Source organism: Callionymus lyra, chromosome 16 (genome assembly GCF_982586985.1).
Source record: "Callionymus lyra chromosome 16, fCalLyr1.hap1.1, whole genome shotgun sequence".
Taxonomy (NCBI): Eukaryota; Metazoa; Chordata; class Actinopteri; order Syngnathiformes; family Callionymidae; genus Callionymus; species Callionymus lyra.
This window is the reverse complement of record NC_141833.1, coordinates 22,460,155-22,486,213: the sequence shown is the minus strand read 5'-3', so window position 1 is coordinate 22,486,213 and position 26,059 is coordinate 22,460,155. Positions and strand designations below refer to the sequence as shown.

At 36.1% G+C, this 26,059-nt stretch overlaps 1 protein-coding gene across 2 annotated transcripts; it reads right to left on the bottom strand.

The window, feature by feature from the left end:
* Positions 1-28: 28 nt before the first annotated feature.
* On the bottom strand, positions 29-25,703 carry rgs20 (regulator of G protein signaling 20). 2 transcript variants are annotated; one of them, XM_087810726.1, is made up of 5 exons: positions 25,591-25,703; positions 15,015-15,181; positions 12,496-12,570; positions 12,189-12,423; positions 29-2,163 (listed from the first exon to the last, which is right to left on the bottom strand). In XM_087810726.1, the coding sequence occupies exons 1-5, from the start codon at positions 25,699-25,701 to the stop codon at positions 1,975-1,977; spliced, it is 777 nt and encodes a 258-aa protein (XP_087666852.1). In that variant the 5' UTR covers positions 25,702-25,703; the 3' UTR covers positions 29-1,974. The 2 variants fall into 2 exon arrangements, with proteins under 2 accessions (XP_087666852.1, XP_087666853.1); XM_087810727.1 differs by lacking the exon at positions 25,591-25,703 and adding an exon at positions 18,839-18,927.
* Positions 25,704-26,059: the final 356 nt, after the last annotated feature.

Below are 26,059 nucleotides of genomic sequence, written 5' to 3'. Positions count from 1 at the left end.
GGACGAAAAAAAAGATGAGAAACTCGTGTTGAATAATAACATTTTATTTAGGCTTTAAAATCATACATTGATCTAAATAAAAAACATCGTAATGCATTTAAATACGTAATTATAATAATATAATAATTATGTTCATGGAATCTGTCGCTCTGAGGTTTTTTTTCTTCTGAAAGAGTCAAAATAGAAAATCCGTCAAATGATTGTGCTTTATTTTCCTCCAAATCAACGTCGGATAAAACTGTAAACATTCACATTGTTTCTTGAAAATGAACAGAAATGAGTATTTTTTATTTAACGGCTCTCGTGCGACTCGTCCTCGGAACTCCGGTTTCCTCCCTCCGTCGGAACGTCAAGGCACTTCCTCGAGCGACACGTCTGTGAGGCAACGACGTAAAGTGAAATAAAAACTCTCGGCAACAGTGGTCGAAACACTTGGCAACTCCAATCTTTGTCGTCGTGCATTTCTATAGTGTGAGCACAGTTTTACGTGGTAGCTTTGGTGTCGACGCTAACCTGACCCGACGCTAACTCGTCGTCTCTGGACTCGAACGTTGAATCATTGCTTTAAACATCCAAACGACTACTCGTAACACACCGAGAGAGCTGAGCCAAAAGGCTGGAAAAGAAGTTGGTAAATCGTGAAAAAGTCACTCGTATTTCAGTCCAGTTAGCTAACGTGGCTAACAGATGATTGAGGCTGATTAATGTACTTTTTAAAACACTTTTTTTTAACGAAAACATGTATATTTGTAGACCGAGAGCTAATTTGCTAAGCTAAGTTAGCTTCCTCCTTTCTCAAATGTATAGAATTAGCTGTTAGCTAAAGGTAAAACTATTGTTTATTAGTCTGATTCTTGCTAGCAAAAACTAGCTTCATAAACATGCTAGCATGTTCACAATACGATTATCTTGTCTTATCTCTTATCTTTAATATATATTAATACATATTAAGTTCTACTTTTACTTCTCTATTCAATTTAATTATATTTGTCAAACTTTAAAATATCATCTTTCACAGAGATGATTAAAGCTAATCAACGTTAGCCTTATGTTGCGATAGCATACTTAGCTAGTGCATGCTAGCTAGCGTGCTACGGAAAGCCATCACAATTAATCTTCGAATCTGCCGGTACATCAAATTTTTCTATTTAGATTTAAACACAATTCTCCATTTAAAAGTCAAATATACCCGTAAAAAATACTTCAGTTTTGAGTGGTATCGTCTAAATAGCACCAAAAACACACCACGAAATATGACTGTTTTTCTAATCAAGTACATGCTGGTGATGTGTGAGTTTTTACCGAAATGCAACACGTTTTCCGAGAGAAAACTAGTTCTTTTTCGTTCTGTTCAAACACTTTTTTCGAATTGAAAAATAGTTTTGTTTCTATTCATCGTTTATTATTTCAGATAAAGGAGAATGTTTGTGTTTTGAATATCAAATACTGTTAAAAAAAAGCACAGTTACAGAAAAAAAAGTGGGGGAAAATTACGATGAGAATGCGAAATATATTACGTTTTTCATGCGTATACGTGTCGTTTTTATTGGTGATTCATTTGAGTGTTTTTCGGGAAAACACGGCGACCGAACTATTGCGAACGGACTGGAGTTGCCAAGTCACTGTGGCAGGTGTCGACGTGAGGTTCCGTAAAAAGAAGCCTTTGATTCTCATACGCAGTGGACAGAACCCGGCATCGTCACACAAAAATACCCACAATTCCTCATTATGTACAAACTCATAAATATATAGAGTCGTTTCCCCCCAAAGAAAATCATACAAAAACAACATAAAAAAGAAATAAAATAGATTATTTCTATCAAAACAAAGCCAGAAAAAAGAGAGAAATGTTGTTCCTTTGGAGTGTTTGGTCTGCGGGTCGGCAGCAGGACGCCTGGAGCCCTCGGGAGGTTTTCTGAAGACCTGAGTGTCTCGGGTCAGATCGGCTCTGAGATCCCTGGGAGGGGGTCGGACCTAGGACTCCGGGGACTGCTCGGCCAGAGCGTTGAGCAGGTTCTTGTAGGCGGAGGAGTTCATGTAGCGCGGGTACGAGTCTCTTTGCATCAGTGTGTAGATCTGCAGCTGGGCGTCGTCGAAGGTGTGCGAGTTGGGCTCCAGCATGTTCCTGTTGATGGATTCTCGCACCCGCGAGTCCAGACTCACCTGCGGAGGATCAGAGGATCAGTGACGACGAGTCCAGACCGGTTTACATACGAACGCCTTTTGTTATTTAATCCCAAAAGCAAACATCGAGAGTCACTTCCTGTCGAAGTCGGAGAAAGTATTGTGTTGTACTTCTACTGTGTATCATCATACTTCGCACTAATATTACTTACAACTGTCTCCTTTTCATGTATGTATCCTTTCTAATGTTACTTTTATTGATTTTCCCAATAAGGGCAGAATGAAGGTTAATCAATATCAATATCAATTAAGTGATTATCATCAAATGATATCTCCTAGTAATGTTAACTGTACTACTAATGTGTTCTTTAAGTATTTCTATCTTTTACGATGATCATTTGAATTAATATATATATTTTTTCATTATTTATTATTATTGTTTTTTATAAATATCTCTCATGTACAACGAGTATTACGGTCAATTTTTTTTATTTTTTTTTTATTACGAGATTAAAGTCGTAAGAAAATGATTTATTATGTGACTTAAGTCATTCAAAATGATTTATTACGAGGTTAAAGTCATACAATATACTTCATACGAGGTTAAAGTTGTACAAAATACTTTATTATGAGATTAAAGTCGTACAAAATACTTTATTATGAGATTAAAGTCGTACAAAGTACTTTATTATGAGATTAAAGTCGTACAAAAGACTTCATTATGAGATTAAAGTCGTACAAAATACTTTATTATGAGATTAAAGTCGTACAAAATACTTTATTATGAGATAAAAGTCGTACAAAATACTTTATTATGAGATTAAAGTCATACAAAAGACTTCATTATGAGATTAAAGTCGTACAAAATACTTTATTATGAGGTTAAAGTCGTATAAAATACTTTGGTACGAGCTTATAGTCGTACAGAGATTAAAGTCGTATTAAATACTTTATTAGAAGATTAAAGTCGTATTATTTTGAAACGTATACGAAATACATATTAATATCATATAATAATTATATCATAATAATAATTATAATGATTAGAAAATCAAGTGTAGTACCTCTAATTATAACACAATAATAATAAAATCAAGTGTAGTACCTCTAACTATAACACAATGATAATAAAATCAAGTGTAGTACCTCTAATTATAACACAATGATAATAAAATCAAGTGTAGTACCTCTAATTATAACACAATCATAATAAAATCAAGTGTAGTACCTCTAATTATAACACAATAATAATAAAATCAAGTGTAGTACCTCTAATGATAACACAATCATAATACAATCAAGTGTAGTACCTCTAATTATAACACAATCATAATAAAATCAAGTGTAGTACCTCTAACTATATCACAATAATAATAAAATCAAGTGTAGTACCTCTAATTATAACACAATGATAATAAAATCAAGTGTAGTACCTCTAATTATAACACAATAATAATAAAATCAAGTGTAGTACCTCTAATTATAACACAATAATAATAAAATCAAGTGTAGTACCTCTAATTATAACACAATCATAATAAAATCAAGTGTAGTACCTCTAATTATAACACAATAATAATATAATCAAGTGTAGTACCTCTAATTATAACACAATAATAATAAAATCAAGTGTAGTACCTCTAATTATAACACAATAATAATAAAATCAAGTGTAGTACCTCTAATTATAACACAATCATAATAAAATCAAGTGTAGTACCTCTAATTATAACACAATCATAATAAAATCAAGTGTAGTACCTCTAATTATAACACAATAATAATGATAACACAATAATAATAAAATCAACTGTAGTACCTCTAATTATAACACAATAATAATAAAATCAAGTTTAGTACCTCTAATTATAACACAATAATAATAAAATCAAGTGTAGTACCTCTAATTATAACACAATCATAATAAAATCAAGTGTAGTACCTCTAATTATAACACAATAATAATACAATCAAGTGTAGTACCTCTAATTATAACACAATCATAATAAAATCAAGTGTAGTACCTCTAATTATAACACAATAATAATGATAACACAATAATAATAAAATCAAGTGTAGTACCTCTAATTATAATACAATAATAATAAAATCAAGTTTAGTACCTCTAATTATAACACAATAATAATAAAATCAAGTGTAGTACCTCTAATTATAACACAATCATAATAAAATCAAGTGTAGTACCTCTAATTATAATACAATAATAATAAAATCAAGTTTAGTACCTCTAATTATAACACAATAATAATAAAATCAAGTGTAGTACCTCTAATTATAACACAATCATAATAAAATCAAGTGTAGTACCTCTAATTATAACACAATAATAATAAAATCAAGTGTAGTACCTCTTATTATAACACAATAATAATAAAATCAAGTGTAGTACCTCTAATTATAACACAATAATAATAAAATCAAGTGTAGTACCTCTAATTATAACACAATCATAATAAAATCAAGTGTAGTACCTCTAATTATAACACAATAATAATGATAACACAATAATAATAAAATCAAGTGTAGTACCTCTAATTATAACACAATAATAATAAAATCAAGTGTAGTACCTCTAATTATAACACAATCATAATAAAATCAAGTGTAGTACCTCTAATTATAACACAATCATAATAAAATCAAGTGTAGTACCTCTAATTATAACACAATCATAATAAAATCAAGTGTAGTACCTCTAATTATAACACAATAATAATAAAATCAAGTGTAGTACCTCTTATTATAACACAATAATAATAGAATCAAGTGTAGTACCTCTAATTATAACACAATCATAATAAAATCAAGTGTAGTACCTCTAATTATAACACAATAATAATGATAACACAATAATAATAAAATCAAGTGTAGTACCTCTAATTATAACACAATAATAATAAAATCCAGTGTAGTACCTCTAATTATAACACAATCATAATAAAATCAAGTGTAGTACCTCTAATTATAACACAATAAAATCAAGTGTAGTACCTCTAATTATAACACAATCATAATAAAATCAAGTGTAGTACCTCTAATTATAACACAATCATAATAAAATCAAGTGTAGTACCTCTAATTATAACACAATAATAATGATAACACAATAATAATAAAATCAACTGTAGTACCTCTAATTATAACACAATCATAATAAAATCAAGTGTAGTACCTCTAATTATAACACAATAATAATGATAACACAATAATAATAAAATCAAGTGTAGTACCTCTAATTATAACACAATAATAATAAAATCAACTGTAGTACCTCTAATTATAACACAATCATAATAAAATCAAGTGTAGTACCTCTAATTATAACACAATAATAATAAAATCAAGTGTAGTACCTCTAATTATAACACAATCATAATAAAATCAAGTGTAGTACCTCTAATTATAACACAATCATAATAAAATCAAGTGTAGTACCTCTAATTATAACACAATAATAATAAAATCAAGTGTAGTACCTCTAATTATAACACAATAATAATAGAATCAAGTGTAGTACCTCTAATTATAACACAATAATAATAAAATCAAGTGTAGTACCTCTAATTATAACACAATCATAATAAAATCAAGTGTAGTACCTCTAATTATAACACAATCATAATAAAATCAAGTGTAGTACCTCTAATTATAACACAATCATAATAAAATCAAGTGTAGTACCTCTAATTATAACACAATAATAATGATAACACAATAATAATAAAATCAATTGTAGTACCTCTAATTATAACACAATCATAATAAAATCAAGTGTAGTACCTCTAATTATAACACAATCATAATAAAATCAAGTGTAGTACCTCTAATTATAACACAATAAAATCAAGTGTAGTACCTCTAATTATAACACAATAATAATAAAAACAAGTGTAGTACCTCTAATTATAACACAATCATAATAAAATCAAGTGTAGTACCTCTAATTATAACACAATCATAATAAAATCAAGTGTAGTACCTCTAATTATAACACAATCATAATAAAATCAAGTGTAGTACCTCTAATTATAACACAATAATAATGATAACACAATAATAATAAAATCAATTGTAGTACCTCTAATTATAACACAATCATAATAAAATCAAGTGTAGTACCTCTAATTATAACACAATCATAATAAAATCAAGTGTAGTACCTCTAATTATAACACAATCATAATAAAATCAAGTGTAGTACCTCTAATTATAACACAATAAAATCAAGTGTAGTACCTCTAATTATAACACAATCATAATAAAATCAAGTGTAGTACCTCTAATTATAACACAATCATAATAAAATCAAGTGTAGTACCTCTAATTATAACACTATAATAATGATAACACAATAATAATAAAATCAACTGTAGTACCTCTAATTATAACACAATAATAATAAAATCAACTGTAGTACCTCTATTTATAACACAATCATAATAAAATCAAGTGTAGTACCTCTAATTATAATACAATAATAATAAAATCAAGTTTAGTACCTCTAATTATAACACAATAATAATAAAATCAAGTGTAGTACCTCTAATTATAACACAATAATAATGATAACACAATAATAATAAAATCAACTGTAGTACCTCTATTTATAACACAATCATAATAAAATCAAGTGTAGTACCTCTAATTATAACACAATAATAATGATAACACAATAATAATAAAATCAACTGTAGTACCTCTAATTATAATACAATAATAATAAAATCAAGTTTAGTACCTCTAATTATAACACAATCATAATAAAATCAAGTGTAGTACCTCTAATTATAACACAATAATAATGAAATCAAGTGTAGTACCTCTAATTATAACACAATAATAATAAAATCAAGTGTAGTACCTCTAATTATAACACAATAATAATAAAATCAAGTGTAGTACCTCTAATTATAACACAATAATAATAGAATCAAGTGTAGTACCTCTAATTATAACACAATAATAATAAAATCAAGTGTAGTACCTCTAATTATAACACAATAATAATAGAATCAAGTGTAGTACCTCTAATTATAACACAATAATAATAAAATCAAGTGTAGTACCTCTAATTATAACACAATAATAATGATAACACAATAATAATAAAATCAAGTGTAGTACCTCTAATTATAACACAATAATAATAAAATCAAGTGTAGTACCTCTAATTATAACACAATCATAATAAAATCAAGTGTAGTACCTCTAATTATAACACAATCATAATAAAATCAAGTGTAGTACCTCTAATTATAACACAATAATAATAAAATCAAGTGTAGTACCTCTAATTATAACACAATCATAATAAAATCAAGTGTAGTACCTCTAATTATAACACAATCATAATAAAATCAAGTGTAGTACCTCTAATTATAACACAATCATAATAAAATCAAGTGTAGTACCTCTAATTATAACACAATAATAATAAAATCAAGTGTAGTACCTCTTATTATAACACAATAATAATAGAATCAAGTGTAGTACCTCTAATTATAACACAATCATAATAAAATCAAGTGTAGTACCTCTAATTATAACACAATAATAATGATAACACAATAATAATAAAATCAAGTGTAGTACCTCTAATTATAACACAATAATAATAAAATCCAGTGTAGTACCTCTAATTATAACACGATCATAATAAAATCAAGTGTAGTACCTCTAATTATAACACAATAAAATCAAGTGTAGTACCTCTAATTATAACACAATCATAATAAAATCAAGTGTAGTACCTCTAATTATAACACAATAATAATGATAACACAATTATAATAAAATCAACTGTAGTACCTCTAATTATAACACAATAATAATAAAATCAACTGTAGTACCTCTAATTATAACACAATCATAATAAAATCAAGTGTAGTACCTCTAATTATAACACAATAATAATAAAATCAAGTGTAGTACCTCTAATTATAACACAATCATAATAAAATCAAGTGTAGTACCTCTAATTATAACACAATAATAATGATAACACAATAATAATAAAATCAACTGTAGTACCTCTAATTATAATACAATAATAATAAAATCAAGTTTAGTACCTCTAATTATAACACAATAATAATAAAATCAAGTGTAGTACCTCTAATTATAACACAATCATAATAAAATCAAGTGTAGTACCTCTAATTATAACACAATAATAATACAATCAAGTGTAGTACCTCTAATTATAACACAATAATAATAGAATCAAGTGTAGTACCTCTAATTATAACACAATAATAATAAAATCAAGTGTAGTACCTCTAATTATAACACAATCATAATAAAATCAAGTGTAGTACCTCTAATTATAACACAATCATAATAAAATCAAGTGTAGTACCTCTAATTATAACACAATCATAATAAAATCAAGTGTAGTACCTCTAATTATAACACAATAATAATGATAACACAATAATAATAAAATCAATTGTAGTACCTCTAATTATAACACAATCATAATAAAATCAAGTGTAGTACCTCTAATTATAACACAATCATAATCAAATCAAGTGTAGTACCTCTAATTATAACACAATAAAATCAAGTGTAGTACCTCTAATTATAACAAAATAATAATAAAATCAAGTGTAGTACCTCTAATTATAACACAATCATAATAAAATCAAGTGTAGTACCTCTAATTATAACACAATCATAATAAAATCAAGTGTAGTACCTCTAATTATAACACAATCATAATAAAATCAAGTGTAGTACCTCTAATTATAACACAATCATAATAAAATCAAGTGTAGTACCTCTAATTATAACACAATCATAATAAAATCAAGTGTAGTACCTCTAATTATAACACAATCATAATAAAATCAAGTGTAGTACCTCTAATTATAACACAATAATAATGATAACACAATAATAATAAAATCAATTGTAGTACCTCTAATTATAACACAATCATAATAAAATCAAGTGTAGTACCTCTAATTATAACACAATCATAATAAAATCAAGTGTAGTACCTCTAATTATAACACAATCATAATAAAATCAAGTGTAGTGCCTCTAATTATAACACAATAAAATCAAGTGTAGTACCTCTAATTATAACACAATCATAATAAAATCAAGTGTAGTACCTCTAATTATAACACAATCATAATAAAATCAAGTGTAGTACCTCTAATTATAACACAATCATAATAAAATCAAGTGTAGTACCTCTAATTATAACACAATAATAATGATAACACAATAATAATAAAATCAACTGTAGTACCTCTAATTATAACACAATAATAATAAAATCAACTGTAGTACCTCTATTTATAACACAATCATAATAAAATCAAGTGTAGTACCTCTAATTATAATACAATAATAATAAAATCAAGTTTAGTACCTCTAATTATAACACAATAATAATAAAATCAAGTGTAGTACCTCTAACTATAACACAATCATAATAAAATCAAGTGTAGTGCCTCTAATTATAACACAATAATAATAAAATCAAGTGTTGTACCTCTAATTATAACACAATAATAATAAAATCAAGTGTAGTACCTCTAATTATAACACAATAATAATAAAATCAAGTGTAGTACCTCTAATTATAACACAATCATAATAAAATCAAGTGTAGTACCTCTAACTATAACACAATCATAATAAAATCAAGTGTAGTACCTCTAATTATAACACAATCATAATAAAATCAAGTGTAGTACCTCTAATTATAACACAATAATAATAAAATCAAGTGTAGTACCTCTAATTATAACACAATAATAATAAAATCAAGTGTAGTACCTCTAATTATAACACAATCATAATAAAATCAAGTGAAGTACCTCTAATTATAACACAATAATAATAAAATCAAGTGTAGTACCTCTAATTATAAGACAATAATAATAGAATCAAGTGTAGTACCTCTAATTATAACACAATAATAATAAAATCAAGTGTAGTACCTCTAATTATAACACAATAATAATAAAATCAAGTGTAGTACCTCTAATTATAACACAATCATAATAAAATCAAGTGTAGTACCTCTAATTATAACACAATCATAATAAAATCAAGTGTAGTACCTCTAATTATAACACAATCATAATAAAATCAAGTGAAGTACCTCTAATTATAACACAATAATAATAAAATCAAGTGTAGTACCTCTAATTATAACACAATCATAATAAAATCAAGTGTAGTACCTCTAATTATAACACAATCATAATAAAATCAAGTGTAGTACCTCTAATTATAACACAATAATAATAAAATCAAGTGTAGTACCTCTAATTATAACACAATAATAATAAAATCAAGTGTAGTACCTCTAATTATAACACAATAATAATAAAATCAAGTGTAGTACCTCTAATTATACCACAATAATAATAAAATCAAGTGTAGTACCTCTAATTATAACACAATCATAATAAAATCAAGTGAAGTACCTCTAATTATAACACAATAATAATACAATCAAGTGTAGTACCTCTAATTATAACACAATAATAATAAAATCAAGTGTAGTACCTCTAATTATAACACAATAATAATAAAATCAAGTGTAGTACCTCTAACTATAACACAATAATAATAGAATCAAGTGTAGTACCTCTAATTATAACACAATCATAATAAAATCAAGTGTAGTACCTCTAATTATAACACAATCATAATAAAATCAAGTGTAGTACTTCTAATTATAACACAATAATAATGAAATCAAGTGTAGTACCTCTAATTATAACACAATAATAATAAAATCAAGTGTAGTACCTCTAATTATAACACAATAATAATAAAATCAAGTGTAGTACCTCTAATTATAACACAATAATAATAAAATCAAGTGTAGTACCTCTAATTATAACACAATAATAATAAAATCAAGTGTAGTACCTCTAACTATAACACAATAATAATAAAATCAAGTGTAGTACCTCTAATTATAACACAATAATAATAAAATCAAGTGTAGTACCTCTAACTATAACACAATAATAATAAAATCAAGTGTAGTACCTCTAATTATAACACAATAATAATAAAATCAAGTGTAGTACCTCTAATTATAACACAATAATAATACAATCAAGTGTTGTACCTCTTATTATAACACAATAATAATAAAATCAAGTGTAGTACCTCTAATTATAACACAATCATAATAAAATCAAGTGTAGTACCTCTAATTATAACACAATCATAATAAAATCAACTGTAGTACCTCTAATTATAACACAATCATAATAAAATCAAGTGTAGTACCTCTAATTATAACACAATAATAATAAAATCAAGTGTAGTACCTCTAATTATAACACAATAATAATAGAATCAAGTGTAGTACCTCTAATTATAACACAATAATAATAGAATCAAGTGTAGTACCTCTAATTATAACACAATAATAATAAAATCAAGTGTAGTACCTCTAACTATAACACAGTAATAATAAAATCAAGTGTAGTACCTCTAATTATAACACAATAATAAAATCAAGTGTAGTACCTCTAATTATAACACAATAATAATAGAATCAAGTGTAGTACCTCTAATTATAACACAATAATAATAAAATCAAGTGTAGTACCTCTAACTATAACACAGTAATAATAAAATCAAGTGTAGTACCTCTAATTATAACACAATAATAATGAAATCAAGTGTAGTACCTCTAACTATAACACAATAATAATAAAATCAAGTGTAGTACCTCTAATTATAACACAATAATAATAGAATCAAGTGTAGTACCTCTAATTATAACACAATCATAATAGAATCAAGTGTAGTACCTCTAATTATAACACAATAATAATAGAATCAAGTGTAGTACCTCTAATTATAACACAATAATAATAAAATCAAGTGTAGTACCTCTAATTATAACACAATAATAATAAAATCAAGTGTAGTACCTCTAATTATAACACAATAATAATAAAATCAAGTGTAGTACCTCTAATTATAACACAATAATAATAGAATCAAGTGTAGTACCTCTAATTATAACACAATCATAATAGAATCAAGTGTAGTACCTCTTTGGGCGAGAGGATGGAGACGTAGTCCTCGTAGATGACCCGGGCCTTCTCCTCGATCAGGGTCTTGCCGCTCTCCTTGCAGAACTCCTCGCAGGCGAGCCAGAACAGCATGTTCTCCTCGCTGAACTCCGTGCGAAGGAAGAGCCTGAAGGCGTTCCTTCCGGCCGGGCAGCACATCAGCCGGTCGAAGGACTGGGCCCAGGACCGGACCTCCTCCAGCGTGGGTTTGGGGCTGAGGAGCAAGAACACCGTGACTCAAACGGGTCGGAACCCAAGACGATGGTTAAAATGAAGAAGCACCGACCAGTCCTCGCAGTCTGCGCTTCCTTCCTTGATGTCGAACGACGACTTCCTGTTTCTCTCTTCGCGGTCCTCGTTCCTGAATAAAAATACATGATTTTAATGTTCATTTTGTTTAAAGTAACATTTTGTTCAATATCTCTTGTTGTTGTCTTTTAATTATGATGTCAGGGCTCAACGGTTTTAGCTACTTTTTGGCTTATTCTTTTTATAAATATCTTTGATCAATATAACAATATTTTATCTCGGCATCACATAGTTCTTAATATTCGTATAACTTTTACTTTCAAGTTCTGATATTTGTTATCGTTAGCCTTTACGCTAAAATGAATGCAAACGCAATGAATGCTAACATTAGGAATGCTAATGCAATAAATGCTAACATCAGGAATGCTAACATCAGGAATGACTTTTCAGTGCTAGCTTTTCTAAAATAAATGCTAACGTTATGAATGCTAATGGTATGAGTTCTAACTGAGCTCAGGTTAGCATTTTCATCTTTATTATTTCTATTTTATAAATGATTTTCTCACTGAACCCTCACTTAGTGAATGCTAACGTTTTGAATGCTAATATAATAAACCCTAACTTAGCTAATGCTAACGCAATGAACCCTCACTTAGCGGATGCTAAAATTTCGAATGCTAACGCAATAAACCCTAACTTAGCGAATGCTAACATTTTGAATGCTAACACAATAAACCCTAACTTAGCGAATGCTAACATTTTGAATGCTAACGCAATGAACCCTCACTAAGTGAACGCTAACGTTTTGAATGCTAATATAATAAACCCTAACTTAGCTAATGCTAACGCAATGAACCCTCACTTAGCGGATGCTAAAATTTCGAATGCTAACGCAATAAACCCTAACTTAGCGAATGCTAACATTTTGAATGCTAACGCAATAAACCCTAACTTAGCGAATGCTAACATTTTGAATGCTAACGCGATGAACCCTCACTAAGTGAATGCTAACGTTTTGAATGCTAATATAATAAACCCTAACTTAGCTAATGCTAACTCAATGAACCCTCACTTAGCGGATGCTAACATTTCGAATGCTAACGCAATAAACCCTAACTTAGCGAATGCTAACATTTTGAATGCTAACGCAATAAACCCTAACTTAGCGAATGCTAACATTTTGAATGCTAACGCGATGAACCCTCACTAAGTGAACGCTAACGTTTTGAATGCTAATATAATAAACCCTAACGTAGCTAATGCTAACGCAATGAACCCTCACTTAGCGAATGCTAACATTTCGAATGCTAACGCAATAAACCCTAACTTAGCGAATGCTAACATTTTGAATGCTAACGCAATAAACCCTAACTTAGCGAATGCTAACATTTTGAATGCTAACGCGATGAACCCTCACTAAGTGAACGCTAACGTTTTGAATGCTAATATAATAAACCCTAACGTAGCTAATGCTAACGCAATGAACCCTCACTTAGCGAATGCTAACATTTCGAATGCTAACGCAATAAACCCTAACTTAGCGAATGCTAACATTTTGAATGCTAACGCAATAAACCCTAACTTAGCGAATGCTAACATTTTGAATGCTAACGCGATGAACCCTCACTAAGTGAACGCTAACGTTTTGAATGCTAATATAATAAACCCTAACGTAGCTAATGCTAACGCAATAAACCCTCACTTAGCGGATGCTAACATTTCGAATGCTAACGCAATAAACCCTAACTTAGCGAATGCTAACATTTTGAATGCTAACGCAATAAACCCTAACTTAGCGAATGCTAACATTTTGAATGCTAACGCGATGAACCCTCACTAAGTGAACGCTAACGTTTTGAATGCTAATATAATAAACCCTAACTTAGCTAATGCTAACGCAAAGAACCCTCACTTAGCAGATGCTAACATTTCGAATGCTAACGCAATAAACCCTAACTTAGCGAATGCTAACATTTTGAATGCTAACGCAATAAACCCTAACTTAGCGAATGCTAACATTTTGAATGCTAACGCAATGAACCCTCACTAAGTGAACGCTAACGTTTTGAATGCTAATATAATAAACCCTAACTTAGCTAATGCTCACGCAATGAACCCTCACTCAGCGGATGCTAACATTTTGAATGCTAACGCAATGAACCCTCACTAAGTGAACGCTAACATTTTGAATGCTAATATAATAAACCCTAACTTAGCTAACGCTCACGCAATGAACCCTCACTCAGCGAATGCTAACATTTTGAATGCTAACGCGATGAACCCTCACTAAGTGAACGCTAACGTTTTGAATGCTAATGCAATGAATGCGAACTTAGCGAATGCTAACGTTTCAATTTTAACCTTGATGATTTGTATCGTGTGAATCATTTTCTACTTTATTTAAATAAATAATTTACATTTTAAATCATGATTAACCATAAATGAACTCTTATCTTCCTTTTTAATTTCCTTCCACGAGCAGGTTAGCCTCCTCCCAGCGACGTCCAGACGTCAAGAGCCTGCCGTCAGGCGTGCTGAGCACCAGAGGATACTCACCAGGAGCAGCTACAGCAGCAGCACCAGCAGAAGCAGCAAGCGTTGGAGCCCCGTGGGTTGTTCTGGCCCGGCTGGCCCTGCTGGGTCGGTGCCGCCCCCCCTGCTGCAGACTCCTGCTGCACCGACATCTGCCTCTTTCGCATCTCCATCGGCTCTGATCCCATGGGCTGCACAGAGAAGCGAGATGTTGTCATCGTGGCGTTTGGTTTCGGCATCGTGGCGAGACGTCGCCGCCATCTTGGATCTGAGTCTCTGAGAGTTGACGTTTACGATCCGCCCCGTCTGCACTCTCTTCCTCGCCCTCCTCTGAGATCTACTTTCTTTACGTCTCCATCTCTTCATCACGACATTATCGCCTGCAACGATGCGACGTCGTTGAGCGGCAGCGACGAGTTCACTGAGAGGGAGTGAGACGAATCTACGTTTGAAAACAAGTCGTTGTGTTTAAAGAGTATAAAGTGAGTCAGGAAGTACTTTTTAACTTTGGTCAGAAGGTGAGTTTACCTGTGTTTTCACTAAAAACATGCATAAAAGTAATATTAGCTTCAGGTACTATTCAGGTACTGTTTCACGTACTAGCACAGCAGATGAAATACTGGAGGGAAATAAAAAGTACAAGAGTGAATCTTTCTTATTTTAGATATATTTTAAAATAAACTTTTATTTCTTCCTCCTGCTGTTAGAATATTTAATTAAAAATATTTAACGTTTAAATTAGGTATCGTTAAAACGAGTACAAGTACAAGATGTTCTAGCAACAAAATTCCAGCTGAAATGTGACAAATTAAACTGATGTTCACTAAACATTTTTTAGTTTTTCTCTCCAGAAACATCAGTACATAGTAAAGTTGTGAGTTTGTAACTGAAACGTGTGTACGTGCACTAATATATATTGTTGTTCGTATATCTATCATGACTTTATTTATTGTTGTTCTTATTTTTATTTTGTTGTTATTTAATTATTATTATTACACATGCCTTTTCGCTCACATGAATGCTAACGCAATGAATGCTAACATCGGCAATGAATGCTAACATCAGGAATGCTAATGCAATGAATGCTAACATCAGGAATGCTAAGGCAATGAATGCTAATGCAAGTAATGCTTACATCAGGAATGCTAGCGCAATGAATGCTAACATCAGGAATGCTAATGCAATGAATGCTAACATCAGGAATGCTAATGCAATGAATGCTAACAACAGGAATGCTAACGAAATGAATGCTAACATCAGGAATGCTAACGAAATAAATGCTAATTATATGAATGCTAACATCAGGAATGCTAACGTAATGAATGCCAACGCAATGAATGCTAACATCAGGAATGCTAACGCAATTTATGCTTACATCAGTGATGCTAACGCAATTTATCTTAACATCAGAAATGCTAATGCAATTAATGGTAACGTTAGCATTTCATGTTAATAATTTCTATTGTTTGAATCATTTTCAACATTTTTTCAAAGATTAATTTTATATTTTCTTATATTATTAAAATGCAATGAATGTTGGAAAAAAAGAAAACAGTGACTCGGATCGTCATCGAACTCTGGTTCTGTTGAGTCACTGATGGAAATACTCGGAGCGTTCTTGGTGATCAAAACTACATAATGATTTATTTGAATAAAAACTGATAAAGGTAGTGAACAAGAAATTGATTTGTCACTTGTTAGCAAATGTTTTTTTGGACTGAAAATCATTCTTTATATAAAAACTAAAAGCTTGAAGTGGAAATGTAGTTAAACTGTAAAGACACTTTAAATAAAATTGAATGAAAATTGACCAAAATGTAAAAGTCAAGATACAGTATGTACTTTATAGTATATTTACAATACAATTGAATTTTTGTTGAAATTTTTCTCAGGAAATTTGTATCCAAAAAAAATCCTTCAGCAACTGGTATCCAAGTGAACGTATCGGTGTCAGTACTAGTATCGTAATGTTCGATCAACAGCTAAACAAGTTCTTGAATTGTACGTAATAATTAAGTAGACACGAGAGGGTGAAATAATCTGTGTCCTGTCGTAACAATTGTTGTGTGTTTGTCAAGAGTGTGTTGATCACGATACAAGGATAAGATATATAGTGATAGTGTAGTAACAAGTATATAATTGTAGTATTGTCCAGTACTTGACTCTGGTGTTGTGATAGTGTAGTAACAAGTATATATGTGTAGTATTGTCCAGTACTTGACTCTGGTGTTGTGATAGTGTAGTAACAAGTATATATGTGTAGTATTGTCCAGTACTTGAATCTGGTGTTGTGATAGTGTAGTAACAAGTATATATGTGTAGTATTGTCCAGTACTTGACTCTGGTGTTGTGATAGTGTAGTAACAAGGATATATGTGTAGTATTGTGCAGTACTTGACTCTGGTGTTGTGATAGTGTAGTAACAAGTATATATGTGTAGTATTGTCCAGTACTTGAATCTGGTGTTGTGATAGTGTAGTAACAAGTATATATGTGTAGTATTGTCCAGTACTTGACTCTGGTGTTGTGATAGTGTAGTAACAAGGATATATGTGTAGTAGTGTGCAGTACTTGACTCTGGTGTTGTGATAGTGTAGTAACAAGTATATATGTGTGGTATTGTGCAGTACTTGACTCTGGTGTTGTGATAGTGTAGTAACAAGTATATATGTGTAGTATTGTCCAGTACTTGACTCTGGTGTTGTGATACTGTAGTAACACGTATATATGTGTAGTATTGTCCAGTACTTGACTCTTGACTCATGACTCTTGACAAAGTCGTAACTGATTTGATTTGTTTTCAAACCAAAATATGTCCAAACATCAGCTTTAAAAGCTGCTGGACTCACTGTATCCTCTCGTCCTCAGTCATCATTCTTCCTTTAGCTACGGAGAACGTAATAAAGGGTGCCATCTAGAGGTCGGAAGTTTAATTGCAATAAGATGTAAATAAATGTTATATGATAAGATGTAAAATATTATTTACAAAGAATATCAATGCAGTATACGTTGAAAAAGAATATTGCAATATATGTATTTCTTCTAACACCTCTAGTCATAATGTTAAAACAGTGTCATTACAAATATTTAATAGTCAATGTAAAGATTTGTATCGTTTTTATTCACTGTTATCTTTGAATAATCTTTAATTGTAACAAATCACACGTTTTCAACAATAACGTCTGAAGATAAAAGAGTAAATTGACGTAAAACGAGGCAGAAAACGGTGAAAAAAAGCCGCAGTGTTGCCTTCAAGTGTAAATAGAGTTGTGGTCTATGAATCATCTGATGAGAGCAGAACCTCAGTGAAGGTTCTCAGTGGAGGTTCTCAGTGAAGGTTCTCAGTGAAGGTTCTCAGTGAAGGTTCACAGTGAAGGTTCTCAGTGAAGGTTCTCAGTGAAGGTTCTCAGAGAAGGTTCTCAGTGAAGGTTCTCAGTGAAGGTTCTCAGTGAAGGTTCTCAGTGAAGGTTCTCAGTGAAGGTTCTCAGTGAAGGTTCTCAGGCCCGGATCACAAACCCTCGTCCCGTCATCGTTTATGTAACGAGGCTCGTCCAGCCTCACCTGACGGACGAACATGTTGGACGAGCAGGAGGAGGAGGGAGACTGGGGGGCGCGGATCCGCAGCATCTCCATCACAAACCTCCTCGAACCTCGTCGGGTCCGAACGCGAGGATCTGTGCGAGTCGCTGGTTCGATTCCGCGACGCCAGGGATGGTTTTGTTCGTCGCGTCCATTCACGAGAGAATCGTTGAGCAAAACCTCGTCAAAAACCTCACGGTGTGTCAATCAAAGTGTGTCCGCGGCGACAACACAAACTACACAACTACACGCTCGACCGAGATACTCACAATTTCACCATGTATGCGCAGAAGAAGAAGGAATTCTTTGCCTAGATTACATCCGAGGGTACGAACGGCTTTTTTTCCTCCTCCGACCGGCTGCTGCGAGTCACTGCGCATGCGTGTTCTCAAGAGCGTAAATCCAGACTGAAGCTGATCCTGATTCCTTTTCCCGAACCCCATCCTCTCTCCCGAACCTCATCCTCTCTCTCCCGAACCTCATCCTCTCTCCTGAACCTCATCCTCTCTCCTGAACCTCATCCTCTCTCCTGAACCTCATCCTCTCTCCTGAACCCCATCCTCTCTCCCGAACCTCATCCTCTCTCCAGAACCTCATCCTCTCTCCTGAACCTCATCCTCTCTCCTGAACCTCATCCTCTCTCCCGAACCTCATCCTCTCTCTCCCGAACCTCATCCTCTCTCCCGAACCTCATCTTCTCTCCCGAACCTCATCTTCTCTCCCGAACCTCATCCTCTCTCCCGAACCTCATCCTCTCTCTCCCGAACCTCATCCTCTCTCCCGAACCTCATCTTCTCTCCCGAACCTCATCCTCTCTCCCGAACCCCATCCTCTCTCCCGAACCTCATCTTCTCTCCCGAACCTCATCCTCTCTCCCGAACCTCATCTTCTCTCTCGAACCCCATCCTCTCTCCCGAACCCCATCCTCTCTCCCGAACCTCATCTTCTCTCTCGAACCCCATCCTCTCTCCCGAACCTCATCTTCTCTCTCGAACCCCATCCTCTCTCCCGAACCCCATCCTCTCTCCCGAACCTCATCTTCTCTCTCGAACCCCATCCTCTCTCCCGAACCCCATCCTCTCTCCCGAACCTCATCCTGTCTCCAGAACCTCATCCTGTCTCCAGAACCTCATCCTCTCTCCAGAACCTCATCCTCTCTCCCGAACCTCATCCTCTCTCCAGAACGTCATCCTCTCTCCAGAACCTCATCCTCTCCCCCGAACCTCATCCTCTCTCCAGAACCTCATCCTCTCTCCCGAACCTCATCCTCTCTCCTGAACCTGATCCTCTCTCCCGAACCTCATCCTCTCTCCCGAACCTCATCCTCTCTCCCGAACCTCATCCTCTCTCCCGAACCTCATCCTCTCTCCCGAACCTCATCCTCTCTCCCGAACCTCATCCTCTCTCCCGAACCTGGTCCTCTCTCCCGAACCTCATCCTCTGTCCCGAACCTGATCCTCTCTCCAGGACATCATCCTCTCTCCCGAACCTGGTCCTCTCTCCCGAACCTCATCCTCTCTCCCGAACCTCATCCTCTCTCCCGAACCTGGTCCTCTCTCCCGAACCTCATCCTCTCTCCCGAACCTCATCCTCTCTCCCGAACCTCATCCTCTGTCCCGAACCTGGTCCTCTCTCCAGGACATCATCCTCTGTCCCGAACCTGGTCCTCTCTCCCGAACCTCATCCTCCCCCCCTGAACCCCATCCTCACTCTCGAACCTCATCCTCTCTCCCGAACCCCATCCTCTCTCCCGAACCCCATCCTCACTCTCGAACCTCATCCTCTCTCCCGAACCTCATCCTCTCTCCCGAACCTCATCCTCTCTCTCGAACCTCATCCTCTCTCCCGAACCTCATCCTCTCTCTCGAACCTCATCCTCTCTCTCGAACCTCATCCTCTCTCCTGAACCTCATCCTCTCTCTCGAACCTCATCCTCTCTCTCGAACCTCATCCTCTCTCCTGAACCTCATTCTCTCTCTCGAACCTCATCCTCTCTCTCGAACCTCATCCTCTCTCCTGAACCTCATTCTCTCTCTCGAACCTCATCCTCTCTCCTGAACCTCATCCTCTCTCTCGAACCTCATCCTCTCTCTCGAACCTCATCCTCTCTCCCGAACCTCATCCTCTCTCTCGAACCTCATCCTCTCTCTCGAACCTCATCCTCTCTCCTGAACCTCATTCTCTCTCTCGAACCTCATCCTCTCTCTCGAACCTCATCCTCTCTCCCGAACCTCATCCTCTCTCCCGAACCTCATCCTTTCTCTCGAACCTCATCCTCTCTCCTGAACCTCATCCTCTCTCCTGAACCTCATCCTCTCTCCCGAACCTCATCCTCTCTCCCGAACCTCATCCTTTCTCTCGAACCTCATCCTCTCTCCTGAACCTCATCCTCTCTCCTGAACCTCATCCTCTCTCCCGAACCTCATCCTCTCTCCCGAACCTCATCCTCTCTCCCGAACCTCATCCTTTCTCTCGAACCTCATCCTCTCTCCTGAACCTCATCCTCTCTCCTGAACCTCATCCTCTCTCCCGAACCTCATCCTCTCTCCTGAACCTCATCCTCTCTCCAGAACCTCATCCTCTCTCCTGAACCTCATCCTCTCTCCCGAACCTCATCCTCTCTCCTGAACCTCATCCTCTCTCCAGAACCTCATCCTCTCTCCTGAACCTCATCCTCTCTCCAGAACCTCATCCTCTCTCCTGAACCTCATCCTCTCTCCTGAACCTCATCCTCTCTCCTGAACCTCATCCTCTCTCCTGAACCTCATCCTCTCTCCTGAACCTCATCCTCTCTCCCGAACCTCATCCTCTCTCCAGAACCTCATCCTCTCTCCTGAACCTCATCCTCTCTCCCGAACCTCATCCTCTCTCTCGAACCTCATCCTCTCTCCCGAACCTCATCCTCTCTCCTGAACCTCATCCTCTCTCCTGAACCTCATCCTCTCTCCTGAACCTCATCCTCTCTCCTGAACCTCATCCTCTCTCCCGAACCTCATCCTCTCTCCAGAACCTCATCCTCTGTCCCGAACCTGATCCTCTCTCCAGGACATCATCCTCTCTCCCGAACCTGGTCCTCTCTCCCGAACCTCATCCTCTCTCCCGAACCTCATCCTCTGTCCCGAACCTGATCCTCTCTCCAGGACATCATCCTCTCTCCCGAACCTGGTCCTCTCTCCCGAACCTCATCCTCTCTCCCGAACCTCATCCTCTCTCCCGAACCTCATCCTCTCTCCTGAACCTCATCCTCTCTCCTGAACCTCATCCTCTCTCCCGAACCTCATCCTCTCTCCCGAACCTCATCCTCTGTCCCGAACCTGATCCTCTCTCCAGGACATCATCCTCTCTCCCGAACCTGGTCCTCTCTCCCGAACCTCATCCTCTCTCCCGAACCTCATCCTCTCTCCCGAACCTGGTCCTCTCTCCCGAACCTCATCCTCTCTCCCGAACCTCATCCTCTCTCCCGAACCTCATCCTCTGTCCCGAACCTGGTCCTCTCTCCAGGACATCATCCTCTGTCCCGAACCTGGTCCTCTCTCCCGAACCTCATCCTCCCCCCCTGAACCCCATCCTCACTCTCGAACCTCATCCTCTCTCCCGAACCCCATCCTCTCTCCCGAACCCCATCCTCACTCTCGAACCTCATCCTCTCTCCCGAACCTCATCCTCTCTCCCGAACCTCATCCTCTCTCTCGAACCTCATCCTCTCTCCCGAACCTCATCCTCTCTCTCGAACCTCATCCTCTCTCTCGAACCTCATCCTCTCTCCTGAACCTCATCCTCTCTCTCGAACCTCATCCTCTCTCTCGAACCTCATCCTCTCTCCTGAACCTCATTCTCTCTCTCGAACCTCATCCTCTCTCTCGAACCTCATCCTCTCTCCTGAACCTCATTCTCTCTCTCGAACCTCATCCTCTCTCCTGAACCTCATCCTCTCTCTCGAACCTCATCCTCTCTCTCGAACCTCATCCTCTCTCCCGAACCTCATCCTCTCTCTCGAACCTCATCCTCTCTCTCGAACCTCATCCTCTCTCCTGAACCTCATTCTCTCTCTCGAACCTCATCCTCTCTCTCGAACCTCATCCTCTCTCCCGAACCTCATCCTCTCTCCCGAACCTCATCCTTTCTCTCGAACCTCATCCTCTCTCCTGAACCTCATCCTCTCTCCTGAACCTCATCCTCTCTCCCGAACCTCATCCTCTCTCCCGAACCTCATCCTTTCTCTCGAACCTCATCCTCTCTCCTGAACCTCATCCTCTCTCCTGAACCTCATCCTCTCTCCCGAACCTCATCCTCTCTCCCGAACCTCATCCTCTCTCCCGAACCTCATCCTTTCTCTCGAACCTCATCCTCTCTCCTGAACCTCATCCTCTCTCCTGAACCTCATCCTCTCTCCCGAACCTCATCCTCTCTCCTGAACCTCATCCTCTCTCCAGAACCTCATCCTCTCTCCTGAACCTCATCCTCTCTCCCGAACCTCATCCTCTCTCCTGAACCTCATCCTCTCTCCAGAACCTCATCCTCTCTCCTGAACCTCATCCTCTCTCCAGAACCTCATCCTCTCTCCTGAACCTCATCCTCTCTCCTGAACCTCATCCTCTCTCCTGAACCTCATCCTCTCTCCTGAACCTCATCCTCTCTCCTGAACCTCATCCTCTCTCCCGAACCTCATCCTCTCTCCAGAACCTCATCCTCTCTCCTGAACCTCATCCTCTCTCCCGAACCTCATCCTCTCTCTCGAACCTCATCCTCTCTCCCGAACCTCATCCTCTCTCCTGAACCTCATCCTCTCTCCTGAACCTCATCCTCTCTCCTGAACCTCATCCTCTCTCCTGAACCTCATCCTCTCTCCCGAACCTCATCCTCTCTCCAGAACCTCATCCTCTCTCCTGAACCTCATCCTCTCTCCCGAACCTCATCCTCTCTCTCAAACCTCATCCTCTCTCCCGAACCTCATCCTCTCTCCTGAACCTCATCCTCTCTCCTGAACCTCATCCTCTCTCCTGAACCTCATCCTCTCTCCTGAACCTCATCCTCTCTCCCGAACCTCATCCTCTCTCCCGAACCTCATCCTCTCTCCAGAACCTCATCCTCTCTCCTGAACCTCATCCTCTCTCCCGAACCTCATCCTCTCTCTCAAACCTCATCCTCTCTCCCGAACCTCATCCTCTCTCCTGAACCTCATCCTCTCTCCTGAACCTCATCCTCTCTCCTGAACCTCATCCTCTCTCCTGAACCTCATCCTCTCTCCCGAACCTCATCCTCTCTCCCAGACCTTTTTTGCTTTCACCGCAAACATCCTTTAAACTAATTATTTTTCTTTAATATATCTTTTTTTTCGTTTGTTTTTCTTTTACACTTTTATATTTTAGCAACATTCATTTTTTTGTGTGCTACGTTATGGTCTCAGACTAGTGTCATATTAAAGTAATTGTTTACTCAAAACCCAAATCCCGTTTTCCACTCACCCTCATGTTCGACTAATGTTGTATTATTTTTAATCTGTTCTTTTTAGAGTCATAGACAAACATGTCTGTTCATTTTAATTTAGTAACTGGAGTTCAGTTGTCTTCGTCTTTGTCTTCGTCCAAAAAGACACTTTAAAACATCCAAACACCTTCAAACTGCTCGTCTGTAACGTCCATCTTGGATCGAAGCCACGACTTGAGAAGAATTGATCAAAATAAACTGAAATAAATATTTATTTTAAGTTTGTTTGTGCCTGACATCTTTCTTATTGAAACACATTGCGAGCTCCAGTCGCTACATTAAAATGAACAAAGATTTTGGTCTATAAGTTTAAAAAGAAAATATAACTCTGAAAATAATCATGGATGGATGGATAGATAGATAGATAGATAGATAGATAGATAGATAGATAGATAGATAGATAGATAGATAGACAGACAGACAGACAGACAGACAGACAGACAGACAGACAGACAGACAGACAGACAGACAGACAGACAGACAGACAGACAGACAGACAGACAGACAGACAGACAGACAGACAGATAGATAGATAGATAGATAGATAGATAGATAGATAGATAGATAGATAGATAGATAGATAGATAGATAGATAGATAGATAGATAGATAGATAGATAGATAGATAGATAGATAGATAGATAGATAGATAGATAGATAGATAGATAGATAGAGTTCAACGATGTAGGTTCAAATATTATGAAGACAACAGTGACATCCTACGGCAGTATGAGGTATTACACCCACATCACCAACTTAAACTGACAAATACTTTTCTTTTACTTATTTCCGTTTATGTGGCAGGTATAATATAAATATATATATATTTAGTCAATGTTATTATATAAAATGTTATAAAAATGTAATGAAATGGACTTTTAACATTCAAACGAATGACTTTAAATGGTTTTATTATTCTTAAAAACACACATTTCTAACACAATCTGTGATTTGGATGTTTTAATGTTGAATGTTTATTTAGACACTGATCTACTGACAATAAACCTTCATGTGTGCAGTTGTTGTTCAGCCTCTCGATGAAGCAGAAGACCTGGATGGTGTCTCAGGTGTGCATTGATTCACTTTGAAAACATTGAAAACGTGGACGCAGTTGACGGATGACGTCCCATCAAGCGAGGAAACTATATTTCTAGACTTAACTACCGAAGAAGTTTACAAGGAAACGTTTTTCAACATATTAACCCATCATTTCACTGATATAAAGTTCGGTAAATACATTTTTTAATGTAATATAAAGTTTATACTTCACATTCAGGCAGCTTTCTATGGTAAGGATGCAGTGATTCTACGAGTCAGGCTGAAATAAAACAATTAAAGTTGAATAAAAGCGACATTTTTGATGAACCGTTGAAAGTTTGGTGCTGTTTAATTCTGGTCACCACCTGGTTTGGACGGCGCCGGTGAGTTACTATCTTTGGACTCACTATCTTAAGTCTTCTTAAAGTCCATCCAAACAGGAAACACTAAATTAAGACGCGCTCAGAAGTGAGAGTCATATATTTATATATATTTACCTCCAGACACACCATCTCCTCCTCATCCCGGACCGGGTCGTTGTACTCCACCCGGTAGCCGGCGCCGTTTCTGCGGCAGGTCCGGACCAGGTTCCTGACGCGCCTCAGCATGGGGGCCCGGCCCGGGATCGCCCGGCACAGCCTCGCCGCCCCGACGCATGGCATGCTCCGACCCGGAGACCCTCAGCCCGCGGTCCGACCCGGACCCTCGCGGACCTTCATGCTCTATCTGTGGCTGGGACCGGCGTGGAGACGAGAGTGTTGACGGGCAGAAGGAGATTATGTCAATGTTCCCGCTGGAGCCTGATTCCTCGTCGCTTCGCTGCGTCTCACCAGCTTAGGCCAGATTAAGGCTGGAGGTCTTAGAGGCGGTGTGAGGGACGGGCAGAGAAGACTGGAGCCTCCAAGATGTGGATTCATCTGTGGATTAAAAACACCACGAATGAGGAAACATATGGTCTCCAGAGTT